General features: G+C 33.6%; 1 protein-coding gene across 9 annotated transcripts in view; it reads left to right on the forward strand.

Annotated features, from left to right (window-relative positions):
* MRTFB (myocardin related transcription factor B) overlaps nt 1-16,918 on the forward strand; it is a 258,398-nt gene that overhangs the window by 175,117 nt on the left and 66,363 nt on the right. For 8 of the 9 annotated variants that reach the window (XM_043996516.1, XM_043996573.1, XM_043996509.1 and 5 more), the window contains one exon: nt 15,722-15,787. In XM_043996516.1, coding sequence (XP_043852451.1) covers nt 15,722-15,787 — 66 coding nt within the window. Of the gene's footprint in view, nt 1-1,838; nt 1,860-15,721; nt 15,788-16,918 lie in introns of those variants that run through there. The other variant, XM_043996565.1, reaches the window with a different exon arrangement.

A 16,918-nucleotide genomic window follows, 5' to 3' on the forward strand; every position in this document is an offset into this window, starting at 1 on the left:
AGAGAACTGTTATAATTATGCATGAGTTTCTAGTTCTTATGTATTCATTCACCTGCTTGAATTGTCCTATTCTTGTCAGTGTTTAAATCAGAACTCTAGTCATGTGGGGTGTTACTATTTCATTGTTAAATGGACTTTATGCCAAGCTCTTCTGCAAGAAAAAAAAATGCATATAGTGGTTACAGATTTTTTTACATAAATTACTTTTCTCAATTAGAAAGTATTAAGAAATAAGAGCCCTAAGTATCTTTCTATCACCTCAAACTAATGGTCTGAAGCTATGCAATGTACGAGTACTATAAGAACAACAAGTATTATCTTCCAATTTAGGAGGTTGGAACCATATGGTATGAATAACATAGAAATTCACATCGGTAACAAACATGTTCCTACATGTCAAAAATTCAATGTTCAACGAGATATAGATGTTTGAGATAATCCACATTTTGTTGTATAATCTAAGCATTTCTGATGTTAAGTCAAACAGAATTCTGTTTAAAATATTAGCATTATGTTTAAAGCTAATATTTAATCCACTTTCTTTGTTCTGTTCAATTTCACCAGTGGGTGTTTTACTTTTACAATTTTCAGCCAAGTGTACTTTTGCGATTAAAAAAATTATTAGTACTATTCAGAATGGAATATGCTTGTTATTTGACTCAGTAATATTTGTCTGTTACCACTGTCATCTACGATTACTATGCAACTTTAAGTGGACCTCAGATTTCCCAGATAGCAAGTGATACCCTTTCAATTCATCACAACTTCAGCAAAAACAAAATAGGAACCTTTCAAAATCTCTAATTAATTTTTTTGGGGGGTGAGGCAATTGGGGTTAAGTGACTTGCCCAAGGTCACACAGCTAATAAGTGTCAAGTGTCTGAGACTGGATTTGAACTCGGGTCCTCCTGACTCCAGGGCCAGTGCTCTATCCACTGTGCCACCTAGCTGCCCCCATCTCTAATTAATTTAAAAGAACATGCTCCATTTTTTTACAGTTTTTAAAATAGCCACCCATTGAATTAGCAAAGTACTATAAGGTTAAATCATGAAAATACTAGTTTTCTGATCAGATGGTATGGTATATAGGCTAACGATTTAAGGAGGTCTGAAATATGACAATTATGAAAATAATGACCGGTATTATTGTTAGTAACTTAGTTGTTCTTCAGGTTTCATTTTTGTTCTTAAAGTGTAACAAGTTTTTTTGTGTGTTTTTTTTTAGATATGACTTTTTCCTAATTGCGTTAAATTTATACTTTTATGTAAACAACTGCACTATTTGCTTTCTTTCATTTTTTGTACTTAAAATATTAATGCCAAATGAAAATTAGTGTGTAAATGCTCTTTCCATTTACATTATCCAATAGTTAGATTTACTCTAAGTATGTGCCTTCTAGTTGAGAAACAGTGATGAGTTTGTTTAATCAGTACAGATAGGAGAGTTCTTACAGGACAACCATCAACTTATTTTTGGCTTCTTTGCATTCCAGTTTTTGTGATTACTTTATACTACTTTGAGCCCTTTGATTCCATAATTCACAAAATGTATCTGTGAAATTATAATTTTAAATTTTGTTTAAAATATTTGATTATCATAATATATAGTGCTTAAAGTTTGCCTTTGTAGTCTTCATTGCGTGACTTTTTCATGATATGGAGGTTAAAGAAACTTTATATCTATCTTCTCTCTATGACCTAACCCCCCCACCCTCCCATTTATGTTTCAGTTCCCTTTTCCTGTTTCTCAAATTTTTCTGTACCGATCAGCATTCATAGATGAAAGTAATCCTTTATCTCTTCTCTCTCCAGCTTGCCCCTCTGAACTATCCCCAAATTCATACTACATGACAAAACAGGTGAAAAATCATTTCTTTTGGTGTTTACACAGGAAAATGTTATTAAAAGTATGCCAAAAAACTCTGTAAAGCGCTTTTGATAAAAGATTTTATTTGCTCAGACAACATGGCTTGGAATTTTTAATATGTTGCATTGTTTTTAGAATAGATTCAGATAATATTTATTGAACAGTGAATACTCAAAGCAAGATTAAAGTATTCTCAGAGTTCATAAAATGAATTGAGCTACTCCTTTATTCAAAAATTTTGGGGGAGCCAGCGGGCAGGGAATGAATGCTTTGGGGGTTTGTTTTTTGATTTTTGTTTTTTTGTGAGGCAATTGGGGTTAAGTGACTTGCCCAGGGTCACACAGCTAGTACGTATCAAGTGCCTGAGTTGAACCCAGGTCCTCTTAAATCCAGGGCTGGTGCACTATCCACTGCACCACCTAGCTGCCCCATGTTTGCTTCTTTTTTAACCTTTCATCTTTAGCAATTCTGAGATTGTAACATAATTATATTGAACATATCCGGCAATATAGAGTATATAAGTATTCTATTTGTGATTTATATATTTAACATTACAAATGGTTATGAAATAATGGGGGAAATGAGAAAAGGAATTTATACTGATTAAAATAAAATTCATTGTTATATTTGCTAATATAATTAGCTTTAGAAAGAATAGCCGGGTAATTTATTCTAATGGATATAGTCCTATTCTATTTTGATAAAACTGCCAGAATCCAGAGCTAACTAGTGACTTTATTGACAACTCTATGAATGACTCATTATTTCATTTATATAGGTTGGCAGTAAATGTGATGCAGAATTCTGTTTTATCAGTTGCAATAGGATTAGAAAACAGTTGTGGCTGTCAGGATCTGCATGTCAGATCCTGATACTTTTCTTGCAGTGGCATACTTCAATAATAGAAAGCATATGCTTTGGCTATTTTTCTCTATAGTACTGATGGGCTTATACTAATTATCTCTATCCTGATTTTACTCAGTTACCTTTATAATCAGTGGCAAGCACATTTTGGTGATGTGATTTCCAACTCCTAACAATCTGTGACTCTGAGACTCCACATTGCCACCTGTGTCTTAGTCATACCATGCCCTAGTGAATTTAGCTTACTCAATACAGCATAGTACTGTCTTTCAATGTGTGAGGTTTATTGGTTCATTGAGTGTTTTTTATATGTTTCAGGAGTTGGCAGCAACAAAGAGAGGAAAAAATAATTGTGTTCATCTACCAAGGATGATCTTTTTTAAAGAGGAGGATTCATAAATAAAAATGCCACTTTATAAAAATTACAAATCTCTTTAATATACTCTACTATTTATTTTTGAAAAATGTCAGCCCTAGTTATCTATAGATGAATAATATTTTCTAGTACTATAACCCAAACAATTAATTATATTAACTTTTTATTTAGTAGATAGTTACTATGAATGTTTCTGATAAGGTAGAGTTATTAAAGACAATTTACTGTTTAAACAATTATGCTTGTGAAAAAGATTTTAAATGGAGATTTCTGCTTTTTAATATTGGAGATAAAAGTTTTTATTTAGAGAAAAACAAAGAAATTTTATTAAATGTTGATAACTCTACAAACATTTGTAATATTAAAAGTCCTTAAACATGTATATAACAGAAATCCATAGAAACATGTAGGTTCTTGCCATGTACTTGCAGAGAAGGTATTTTATTTATTTTTCGTTCTTTAAAAAATCTTTTTACAAGGTAGAACAGAAAGGAGGTGAAAAATATTATTGGAAACCAATTGGAATAGATAGCCTGGTAAAATTTTTAACAGTTTTCCTTTAATGGGCATACTCAAAAAAATGTTTGTTGATTGATTGAACACACACACACACACACACACACACACACACACACAAAAGGCTTTCCCCCCATATTCTTCTTGGTCTAGTGTAAATTCAGAAAAATTCTGTAAAGTACCTAAAAAATGAACTTTTCAAAACATCTTACTATTATTCTCTCTTCCCTTTTTTCATAATATTGTTTATTGATAGTAATTAATTTTAAAAATATCATAGTTTAAAATTCTGCTTTGGCTTTCTGTCAGCATATATCAAGATCAAGCTCAGTTTCTGACTACTTTAATGTAGTATCATACAATTTACAATCTGATACAACCTTAGAAATAAATCTGATCCAACCTCTTCATTTGACAGATAAGGAAACTGAGGCTGAGTGTTAGTTATTCAAAATATTATAACTGAGAAGTAGCAAAGCCTGTGTTCAAGTTCTGGTTTTCTGATTCTAAATATGTCACTTTTCCCCCTAGACCATATTGTTTAACTTTTTTTTCCTCCCTATGGCTCTGTCTAGGCAAAATTAATCTCCAACTGTTTTTCCCTAGTTAAGGGTTTCATGACTGTCTTCTCTTATTCATAACAGTTATAGTAGCTGATAATAGTATCATAGTTTACAATTACCAAAACACTTCATATATATGTATATATATAATTTGCTCCTCAAAACATTTCGGTAGGGCAGGTTCTATAAGTATTATTCCCATTTATAACTGAGGAAATGGGGGGGGGTCAGAGAAATAAGATGACTTTCCCAAGATCACACACCTACTAGTCATCTGAGATAGCTTTCATTTTTCTTGGCATCTCTAGTGCAGTTTGCATGCCAGGTTGTCCCCTCATTCTCAGAAGACTTCAGAGGTGTCCCCTTGTTACCAGAAATAAGACTTGGGCCTTAGGTTAGGCTCTGGCCCTAACCTACTTACCTCTCACTGCTTCCCTCATGAACTCTGTGTTCTGTCTAAACTGAAATACTTGCTATTCCCCCAACCTGTCCTGTACATTCCTTTCTCCATGGCTTTCTCTTTATACTTTTTCTTTCACCTGACTGTCTGCCCCAGATCTCTCAACCTGTCAAAGTGCTACCCATCTCGTGCTAGCTCCTCTATGAAGTCTCCTCATCTATCTCTCTTCCTTTTATTCTGAACCAGTAGAAAACAATCTTTACATTCTCTGTTTTAGCTTTTTTTTCAACTCATCTTATAACTAACTGCCTTGTAACATATCAGGTTGTTAAATTCCTTGACGGGAGGAACATTGTATTATGTTTCATTCATCTTTAAATCTATCATAGTATATACCACAGTGCCTTCTAACAGCAGTTCTGGCACCTGGAGTAAGTAATTCTCAGATCCACTTTTTGATTCATAATCTGAAAACAATGTAAATGAGGATCAATGCTCCAATGTCAATTCTGATATCCTTGGTAATGTCCACCATGCACCTTTCCATTGTCTTCTGTGTAACAATCAGGCTGTATCCCATATCTCCCTGCCAAACAATACCAGCAGCGTGTTAGTATTTAAAACTTTCATGGAAATTTTGGGGTCAGGAAAGGAGCTCTACGATTTCCTCAGTACAATCCAACCCATTCTCCTCATCCCATTCAACTCTGGATCCATCTCATTTTCCATCTGTGGCCTCTTTTCAAGACACACACAAACACACACACATTCTGACAGACAAACTCTGTAGGTTGTTCATTCAAAGGCATGTTATTATCTGGGCCATAGACAGTCTTCATTTTGCTTTTCCTGTGTGGATGGTGGGGACAAAATCCTTTGTTATCATAAATCTTTTTCAAGATGCTCTGTAAAGATCCAGGTCTCATGCAATCAGAAAAATGACATCCTTAATCAAGAGCATTTAGAGGACCTTACCATCCACAAGCAGTCTTCTTTCAACTTGAACTCTGCTCTCTACCACCTCCCTCACAGTGTAGAATATAGATCTCCTTTGTTTTATTCCTCACCTAATGTTTATAACCAAGGAATCATTGAATACAGTTATTTCTGACATATTGCTCTGCCATATCAAGTGCATTTTAATAATCAACAATAAACACAGTAGGATCTAATATTCTCTTCTTTCAATAGGTTGTAAAGTGGTAAAGATGTGAATGTTGAATATTGCTTACAACAGCCTGCCCATTCTCTACTAGTACTATACTTTCATGGAAGATACCCCCTCTATCCTTGCATAGATGACTGTCTTAAAGATTTTGTTTCAATGGGAAAGTATATGTATACACACATCAGTAGTTATTGATATTCTCTCAGTTATCTGTTTTCAGGATTAATAAAGTCTGAGATTTTTTTCCACAGTTGACATGCTTTCCTATCCTTCGGATACCTTATATATTAATCCCTCAAATCTCTCATGGATTTGTCACTTCTAGCATGGATTGATCTCCTCTACATATACTTAGTCCAATCAAACTGTTTTTCCTTTTTCTCTTTAGTATCATTTAGTATCTACCTTCCCTCTAATTGGGACTGGATGTTAGGATTTAAGTATGATGATTCTAACTGTCCTTGATGAAGAAAAGGTTTGTTATAATTTTTAGAAATCTTTTCCATTTTTCTTGTTTGTTATCCTAACCTTTGGGGCTTTTTTCATTATTAAATTTTATTTTAATTTATTGAATAAAACAAGCATTTCTGTAACTTACAATAAATAAGTATAGTAAAATATAAGTACAACTACTTGTACAAATACAAAAATAAGTACAATAAAAAGATGATTGCATATGTGAAACTGCTGGTCTACTGTGTGCAACTTGTCATGTAAATTTTTTTCTCCCCTCTCCCACCCTAGAGATGGCTACCATTACACACACACACACACACACACACACACACACACACACACACACACACACGTGTATATGTATGTAAAATTGTTCTATACATACAGTTCTTACTCTGGATGTTGATAACATCTTCACATGCCTTTTATAATTAATTTGGGTATTTATAATAGTCAAAATAACATTCAAAGTCCTTAAAACTATATTGCAGTTACTGTATGCAATGCCCTTTTGGTTCTGCTCTTTTCGTCCTACATTATTTTATTCAAGTCTTTCCATGTTTTTCTAAAATCATTAAGCTTACATCTTATAGCACAGTCATATGCCACAATTTATTTAGCCATTCCCCAATTGATGAGTATCCCTGCAGTTTCCAGTTCTTTGCCACCACAGAGAGAGCTGCTATAAACATTTTAGAACATAGAGGTTCTTTTTCTTTTTCCCTAATTATCTTCAGAAGTAGACCATGTCGTGATATTGTTGGGTCAAAGGGTATAGGTAGTAGAATAACTCTTTAGGTACAATTCCAGATTGGTCTCTAAAATTGTTGAATCAGTTCATAATTCCACCAACAATAAATTAGTATCCCAATTTTTCCACATCCCATCCAACATTTGTCACTTTTTCCTTCTGTCATTTTAGCCAATCTGGTAGGTGTAAAATGATATCTCAAGGTTGTTTTAATTTGACTTCCTCTCATAAATAATGATTTAGAGCATGTTTTCATATGACTATAAATTGTTTTAATTTCTTCATTAAAAAACTGCCTAAAAAAATCCCTGCCTGTTCATATCCTTTGACCATCAATTGGGGAATGATTTCTATTGTTATTATAGACTTGACAAAGTTCTTTCTAAGTTTTAGATATGAGACCTTTATCTGAGAATATGTCTATAAATTTCCTTCCCCCAATTTTTTGCTTTCCTTCTGATGTTGGTTACATTTGTTTTATTTGTACAAAACTTTTTAAATTTAATGTCAACAGAATTATCCATTTTATACATACCTTTGCTCCCTTTCTCTTGTTTATTCATAAATTGTTTGCCAATCCATAAGTCTGATAAGTAATATGTTGTATGTTCTTCATATCTAGTTAGGTCCTCAGGAAATAGAAGCTGTCTGTTGCCAGGGTCCAGTGGGAAATCTTTCAAGCATGGTAGAGTCTGTCAGACCTTACACTCCACTAGTATCACCTTTGAGAACCCATCACCCCCATGCCATTGTAGAGCCATCATAGGGGTTTAAATTTAAAGTTCTCACAGAATTCAGAATATGAAATAAGAGATATAGACCATGCCAGGAAAGGTCTAAGTCAGATACCATCATTTAGAGCTTTAAAGTACCTTAGGTGTCATCTAATCCCACTCCCACTTTACAGAAGAAATTGAAGCCCACAGAGATTAAGTAACTTGCCTAAGGATTTCTTCCCAAGTTCTCTCACTCTTTGACCATTGTTTTTCCCATGGTTCACAAACCAAAATGGCTCCAGAGAGAAACTTTCTCTGTTATAGAGAGCACTAGGAAAATACTTATATCTATGAATGAAGAACTTTAGAACTACTTGAAGAAACCAGGTGAATAATTTAATGTTAAAATCTATCACAATAAATTTTTCTGATACTTAAAAACTTTACTTAATAGTGTTGCCTAGTTTTTTAACCTTTTAAAGTATTTTTTCAGTTACAGTCTTCATTAAGTATTTAAAGCAATAAACCTTTACTATAAAGAAAAATCAAAGGATTTCTGTTTGTTCTTGATCAAATATTTGTTCTTCCTAAATATATATATATATATATATATATATATATATATATATATATAAAGTTTTACTCCATTATCAAACAGGTACTACAAGGTAATTCAATTTTACCTGATAACATTCTCAAATCAGAGCTAAATTATTGTGGTTTACACTTTTGAGGTCAAATATTCATTCCTGTGTCTAAACACAAAGGGTAACTTGAGGATATTGGCTTTTCTGAATTTCCTTGTTTTTCTAGGTTTAAGTTGACTACTTAATGATATTTGAATAGTACATACCAAGTTCTTGCCCAAATCCTGCCACATCTTACTCTGTTACTCTGTGGGCTATCTTTTCTTTTTTAAATTTATGCTACTTCTTTCTTACCTTGAATACCCTTGTGTCTTAAAAATAATCTCTTTCTTATATTATTTTATTATTTCCTTTACCTTGTTTTTTGCCTTAATATTTACCTTGATTTCTTTGAGCTAATGCTTTTAAAACATTCTTTGTTTCTATACCTCTCTTGCTGCCTTTGGTCTGCTAAATTTCTGCCAATAGCTCTCTTTGTCTTTTCACCCACTCATATTTTCACATTTTATTCTAAGCATTGCCCAGCTACTCATTAGCACTTTGTTTCCTCCTGTTATCCTTTATATTGGAAACCACCACCCATAAAAGAATAATTTTAGTCTAACCTGTTTGTTTCCAGCTAACATGGCCATATGTCATTCATTCTATTTGTAAATATCACTTCTAACTTGCTTTTCTTCATGTGTATACTTGTAAATTCCTCAGGGAAGTGTTCTGTTCAGACTTGCTAAATTTATACTAAACTGTTCTATATTCTTAAGGTGGCATATGTTTTCTATTTGCAGTGAAAAGGTATCCCTCTTTGAGCCACATCAAAGAAACATTTCAAACTCATTTTAATATAATAGTTTTAAAATAGGCTCTGTATGGTAGCTTAGTTCTTATGCTTCATATCTAAAATAATATTAATTCTTCTTAGGAAAACACAGCACAAAAGTTAGCTGAAATGTACAAAAATATAAACATGAAAATCTTAAAAAAAAATTTTTTTTAATTTGTAGAGAGGAAACATGACATATTTGAATAGGAACACTGGTCTTTAAACTGGGAAAATCTGGGTTCATTCTTACCTCTGGTACCTCTGATTGGCTATATGACCATGGGTAAGATACTTAACCTCTCTCAGTGTTCTAAATAATTCTCACTATTATAAGATGCAATGGTAGGAGTTTCCTCTCCTGGGAATTCTCCAATACCAACAGATATTTAGGTCCAGTCCCCAAACCTAAAAATTTTCTCCCTATGTTATACCTTGCATTAAATCTTTTTTTTTTTTTGCCCAGTTCCTTGAAAGATTTGTAAAAGTAGAAAATATAACCACAAAAAGATAAGAGAGGGGGCAGCTAGATGGCGCAGTGGATAGAGCACCGGCCCTGGAGTCAGGAGTACCTGAGTTCAAATCCGGCCTCAGACACTTAACACTTACTAGCTGTGTGACCCTGGGCAAGTCACTTAACCCCAATTGCCTCACTTAAAAAACAAAACAAAACAAAACAAAAAAAGATAAGAGAAACCAAACAAAGAAGCATTTGAAAATTCAGCAATGAAGAAACTGTTTAATGGCGGCAGTTGAATAAAAATTCAGTGCATTTCTAAAATGAAAATAGACCCTAAAACACCAGTTTGGTGCTACAGTTGAGCAGAAAGCAACTCAGCTAACACTATAATACCACTAAATGTGCCTTCTTGTTTCTGCCCTTTTTTTTAAGTTAGCTGTGAGGTATAGCTTTTTGTTGTTTTTAACAGCTTTCTAGTTTCTTGAGTTGTTGGGAGACAAAAACATATTGAAAATAATCTTCAGTAATTAAATCTTTTTCTGGGCGGGGAATTGATCTGCATATTTGTATATTCATAAGCCCACATTTCTTTTGAAAAATAAAATAAAAATATTTATCTTTTGAATTTTGTAATTAAAGAATATAGCATATATATATATATATAAAGGAAAACATGTATGATCCTCTATTATTAACTTAACATTGTTGTTGTTTGTCCTTTGTTCTTGAAGAGGACCATGACATCAGGAGGTGAGGAGGTGATGTCATGACTTGTAGTGAATTGGATTTAAGTGAGGGAGGACTGTTCAAGGTGACCAACCTCACTCTCTCTCCAGAGCCATCTGGGTCCAGTGGCAAGATACATATCAGAAGGACTGGAGATGGCCCCAGATGTTTAAGGCAATTGGGGTTAAATAAGTTGTCCAGGGTCACACACATAGCTAATAAATTTCTGAGGTGAGATTGGAACTGCACAACTTCAGGGCCAGAGCTCTATCCACTGCACCACTTAGCTGCTTTTAACTTCAACTATTGGTAAAGATAACTATGATTGTAGTGCTGGTTAATGTGACAGTGCTTGCATAAAAAATACATAGTCGAGGGGCAGCTAGGTGGCGCAGTGGATAGAGCTCTGGCCCTGGCTCCTGGAGTTAGGAGGACCTGAGTTCAAATGTGGCCTCAGACACTTAACATTTACTAGCTGTGTGACCCTGGGTAAGTCACTTAACCCCAATTGCCTCGCTAAAAAAAAAAAAAAAAACATAGTCTGGAATTTAGGCCAGATAAGAAAAAGTAATTCTGATAAGTACATTATAGTAGGTATAACTTCAGCTCCTTCAATTGAAATCCTTAGTCTGGAAATCAAGTTTTTCTGGAATTCTGACTGTGACTGTGGCCAGATATGCTTATTTGTACAAAGATCATGTACTACATAGTATTTTCTATTGATAAGATTTTCTGATAATACAAATCCTGTGTGAAGCTTAAAATGTTAATTTTATATAGTTATTCTTAGAAATTGAGTAATCTGTGAATTTTTTTTAGTAAAACTTTTTCACAGAAATATCAGAGTCATGAGCTCTATTTTAATAAGCTTCTTGAATGCAGAGTTTGTGTTAAAGCTATCTATATCTTTGGTGGCTAACACAGTGCATTGTTCCTAATGAATGTTTAATAAATGCTTAGTTTAACAAAATGTTAAGATTCTTAAAAAATAATTTTTTATTATCTTATAAATGCCCTATTTCATGTGTCCTGGTGATGCTATTGGTCAGCCATTACTTGGGAATTCATTCTTAGTTTTTTTCATTAGTGGTGATAAATGTACATTGACATGCTCACTTGCTTGCTTATCTTCCTATTCCCATTGGCATGTGCTTGCCTAATGGCTATAACCAAGGTACAGATCAAAACTAATTGGGTAATGGAGGATAGAATCTAAAATATTGGCAACAACTTAACTAAGCATCCAGAGTGAACCTTAAGAATGCAGGCATCAATAATGCTACCCTTTTCTTTCTTTCTTCCTTTCTTTCTTCCTTTCTTCCTTTCTTCCTTTCTTTCTTCCTTCCTTCCTTCCTTTCTTTCTTTCTTTCTTTCTTTCTTTCTTTCTTTCTTTCTTTCTTTCTTTCTTTCTCTCTCTCTCTCTCTCTCTCTCTCTCTCTCTCTCTCTCTCTCTCTCTCTCTTTCTTTCTTTCTTTCTTTCTTTCGGGCAATGAGGGTTAAGTGACTTAGCCAGGGTCACACAGTCAGTAAGTGTCAAGTGTCTGAGGTCAAATTTGAACTCAGGTCCTCCTGAATCCAGGGCTGGTGCTTTATCCACTGTGCCACCTAGCTGCCCCCAATACTGCTACCCTTTCACACAACAAGCAAGCACTCGTTCGTGTGTGTGTGTGTGTGTCTGTCTGTCTGTCTGTCTGTCTTTTGGGGGGAGGGTGGGGCAGTGAGGGTTAGGTGACTTGCCCAGGGTCACACAGCTAGTAAGTGTCAAGTGTCTGAGGCCGGATTTGAACTCGGGTCCTCCTGAATCCAGAGTCAGTGCTTTATCCACTGCTGCTCCTTATGTCTCTCTTACAATATGATGATATAACATTATTTGTCCTTGTCTAATATGATCCTACTGTTAATGTTTTCAGTATGTGGGCATAGATGGAAAAATTAACTTGTTGTTACAAGTCCCACAAAGCTTTTGTATTTGTGAATTTCTTGCCTTTTAGAATTATGTTCTTCCCAGTGCCTTTACTTACATTCCATTTATAATTATTGTATGTCATAGTGTTTGCTTTCTTTCTCATCTTTGTTGGCCCCTCATTACATAGCACAGTGCTTCATAGAAGATGCTCAAAAATTTTTGGTTAAATTAATGGATATGTCAGGGAATATCAATTAATATCAAGTAAAATAATTGTTATTTTGAGTAATATTGTTTGCAAGACAATGTGTCTTTCCTGTTGCTTAGAGAAAATATTTAAGCAATAATAAATTTAATGGAAATATCACTTCTCTATCTCCAGACAGAACTATATCTACCTATAATAAAATATGGAACATTTTGTCTCAGAACATAACAGCTAGAAAGTGGGATGTAAAGAACAATGGTAGCATAAAAGTCCCACGTTGTTGGTTTGTTACCATCATAATAGATTCATGAATATATCTACATTTATCATTTGTTTCCAAATATAAAGTTACAGGGTTTTTTTAATCTGATGACATAAAGGGTAGCTAAAATGACCAATGTACAATCTGTATTTTTTTTCAGTTAGGGTAATAAAAATAGTAAGTATCCATGGCCATTATTTGTAAACCAAATAATCATAAGAATGTCACCATTCATGTTCTATACTTCCTTATCATATGTAGTTCTAATATGAAATGTGTTGATTATGAGATATATACACATTATGAGATACTTCCATTTAGATATATTTGTATTACAAGATGACTTTTGGCAGGGGGGGGCAGGGCAATGGGAGTTAAGTGACTTGCCCAGGGTCACACAGCTAGTTGGTGTCAGGTGTCTGAGGCGGGATTTGAACTCAGGTACTCCTGAATCCAGGGCCAGTGCCTTATCCAATGCGCCACCTAGCTGCCCCACAAGATGGCTTTTACAATTTTGTTTTCCTTTATCACTTCTCTTTATTGTCTCCATTATTCTCTTAAGACTCCAAAGTAACACTGAAACTCAGACCTTCCCCAACAGACTTCCACTATCATGCTTCTGAAGGATTAGTCACTATTCAAACCAAAATTGTTCTCTTCTCCCTCTCTTTTCCTTTCAAAATTCCTCATTTGTTGATTATTGCCTCTTAAATTATGAAAAGTATCACTTTGTCTTTCATAGCCAAATGCTAAGATGTACAGCCATTTTGGTGCCATCAGTTCGACAAGTCACTTCCTGAGATTATTTTTGTTCCCAGTAAAGTACAATGGGAACATAGTATCCCATATAAGCCAAAAGTTATCAGGAGAGAGATCTTCATGTTGGAACACTATCAATCCAGAGTATCCCAAAACATTTTAACATGAAAAGAATGTTTCAACAAATATAACTGAAGTAGAATTTTCTTTGGCCTTCTGTCATATCAGTAACCAGCAAGCAGCCTTTAATAATACCCTAAACTGGATATCAATGAGGTTTTATGACCCTAAGGATCACGGACTCATTGAATTTAGAACAGAAAGGACTTTGATGGTCATCAGATCTAACTTCCTCATTTTGCATAGAAGAAAACTGAGACCCAAGGAGGTGTCAAGTGACTGGTACAGGGATATTCAGAAAATAAATATTAGAGCCAGAATTTGAAGTCAGATTCTCTGATTCCAAAAACAGTACTCTTTCTATTATACTGAGACTTAAAATGAAACTTAAACAGATATTACCTAGTATTTTTTAAACCATCACATATATATATATATATATATATATATATATATATATATATATAAAATGATCCATTTAGCCACTGCTCAGCAATCTTCTTTTGTGCTCACTATCTCAGCCATCCTTAGAGGAGGGGTGGCTGCACCTGTAAATTGGAGATCATTCATCTGGTATGTCTTCATGGATTTAACACTTGGAAGAGGAGATGTCCTCTGTGTTGTGATAGTTGGGAGGTAAGATGTGGTCTTGGACATCTAGCTAGGTGGTCAGAGAATAGTTTTTTAAGATCCTTTAAAACTCCTCAATTGACCTCAATGGTCCCTGTTTCAGTTGTAACTCAAGATTATGAACAAGTATCTTAAATACTAGAATTTATTTGAAGGTGTATTTAAATTGTATGAAAATTACTTTTCACAAGTAGCTTGATACTTCCAAGATAAAACATGTTTTGAAACTCTAAAATATTTGCTCAACAGCCATGTTCATGTGTTTATGTCTCAGAATTTATACATTTCATATTAAAGCCAAATATGATATTGGCTGGAGTTCTTAACAGAATATTTGGAGTCTAATTAAACAAAATTGATTTCTTCACTTAATGGTGTACTTAGTATTCTCTACCAGCTTTCAAGGTTTGACATCTTAGGCAAAAATGATTTTACAGATTCCAGAATGGAATGTGGTGGTATTATTTCTATGCAACAATAATTAGCCTCTACACTAAGAACTCAATTTCTATTTTGGGGGTTCTAGTATTTCAGAAAGCACACAGGGATGTCATCCTTATTCTTATTATGAATTCTTATTCTTTATTAAAGATAATATGAATTTATTCATGCTGAGGAAAAGAATACAAAATTAAGCTAATCTTTCCATAAGAAAAGTTTGTTATCCATTTTACACAGTATCAACAACATTGTATGTTTATAAACTGTGATAGACTTGACTCTTCTCAGCAATACAATGGTCCAAGGTAGTTCCAATGGACTCAAGATGGAAAATGCTCTCCAAATCCAGAAAAACAACAACAACTATGGAATCTAAATGCAGATTGAAACAAACTATTTCTATTTTTTTTTTCTTTTTTGAGGTTTTTCCTTTTTGTTCTGATTCTTTGTATACAGCATGACTAATGCAAAAATACGTTTAATGTGATTGTATATGTATAATGTATATCAGATTGCTTGCTGTCTTGGGGAGGGAGGGAGACAAATTTGAAACTAGAAATCTTATAAAAACAAATGTTGTAAACTATCTCTACATGTAACTGGAAAATAATAAAAGACCGTTATAAAAAAAGTTTGTTCTCATTAAGTAGTCATTTGAAGGAATTTTTCCGTTTCATTAAAGCTTTTGTGTTCCCAAATCTTAAATTTATAACTTCTTATTTACTATGTATAATCTATAAACAACAAATATATTGTTAAAGAAAAGGATAATTTAGAATTTCAGTAAAATGCCACATAGACTTTAAACTATAAAAATTATAGTGAATTAACTGTAGAGTTCATTTTATTGAAAAAAATAATTCTATCAATAAAAAACGTTTTAATAAGCACCTCCTATGTGTCAGGCAGTAAGACCACAAGTTAGTTATATTTTCCCTGTCTGGTTGTAGTCTAAATAGATGACCAAATGTAACTATTTGCTTGGCAATTACAAAAACTTAACTGTATCTTTCCAGAATTTATTGTCTTGGTTCCTGAAATCTCTTGTAATTTTTTTTCTTTTTCTAGTATTGCAGCTGAGGCTACAACAACGAAGGACAAGAGAACAGCTAGTGGACCAGGGCATCATGCCACGTAAGAGTCACTGATAATTCAGAACTATAACAATGCCTGTCAAAGTGAACTTATCTAAGAAGAGAATTTATAATAACCAAGTCATTGATGATATCTGTTTAATACAAACTGAATTAATAAGTGAGATTTTTTTTTAAATCCTATTCTGAGAAAGTGTTGGTGAGGAGATTTGCCAGGGAATAGGAGGGCAGTGCAGCATGGTGTGATTTTACTCCAGACTGATAATTTCATTGTTAGTAATTATTAGTGAGAGGAAGTGTCATATAGATGAAGAGTTGACTTCAGAGTCGGTAAGACCTGGGTTCAAGTACTGCTGTGACCTTATGCAAGTCACTTAATCTTAGTGTCCCAGGTAACTGACTCACTAAAGTATCTGTCTGTATACAAAGAAGTATACAAACACACATACATATATGTGTGTATACATAATACACATAAATTTATGTATGTTATGATACACATTGTCTATGTATATACACATTATATTGTATGTGTACATGCATATGTGTCTGTGCATACACACACACACACACAGAAACTGTTGCAGAACAGTTGCTGGCCTGTATTTGTTGAGGGATTTCCTCATGAAAAGTATTTAGTGTACTTCTAGAGAAAATATTCCTTACCAATTTTCTTATATAAAATGACTGCAAATCTTTAAAAGATAATGTCTTATGAGTTTACTTTTTGTTTTTACACAGTGGTTGAACACTTATTTTTCTAGTGTCACTGTACTTTATATAAAGGGCTTAAGCTTATCTTGATGTGTTAAAGCAAGACAAGTATAAAGTCCTACGTTTCTTTATAATGTCATTAAAGTAATATATTTCTGTTGTAGTTATGTGTTTTATATAACCAAATGTGCCTAAAGTATGGAAATGTAAATTAAAAAATTTTTTGTGGTATGCCCCAGATTATATTCTTCTTGGAGGTTTTTAGAGAATCAGTATAATTTTTCATATTTTACAATTATAATATTTTCCCTTGTGAAAAGTCTTAATTATATCTATATATCTTATAATTTGACCCTTTCCAAGAAGCGATTTCATTTCCAGACTAAAAATTCTGAGCAAGTCATAATTAAGTGAATTAATTTTCCCAAAATTTCTGTGTCATTGTGTATAAGGAATA

This window comes from Dromiciops gliroides, chromosome 1 (genome assembly GCF_019393635.1).
Source record: "Dromiciops gliroides isolate mDroGli1 chromosome 1, mDroGli1.pri, whole genome shotgun sequence".
In the NCBI taxonomy this organism is placed as follows: Eukaryota; Metazoa; Chordata; class Mammalia; order Microbiotheria; family Microbiotheriidae; genus Dromiciops; species Dromiciops gliroides.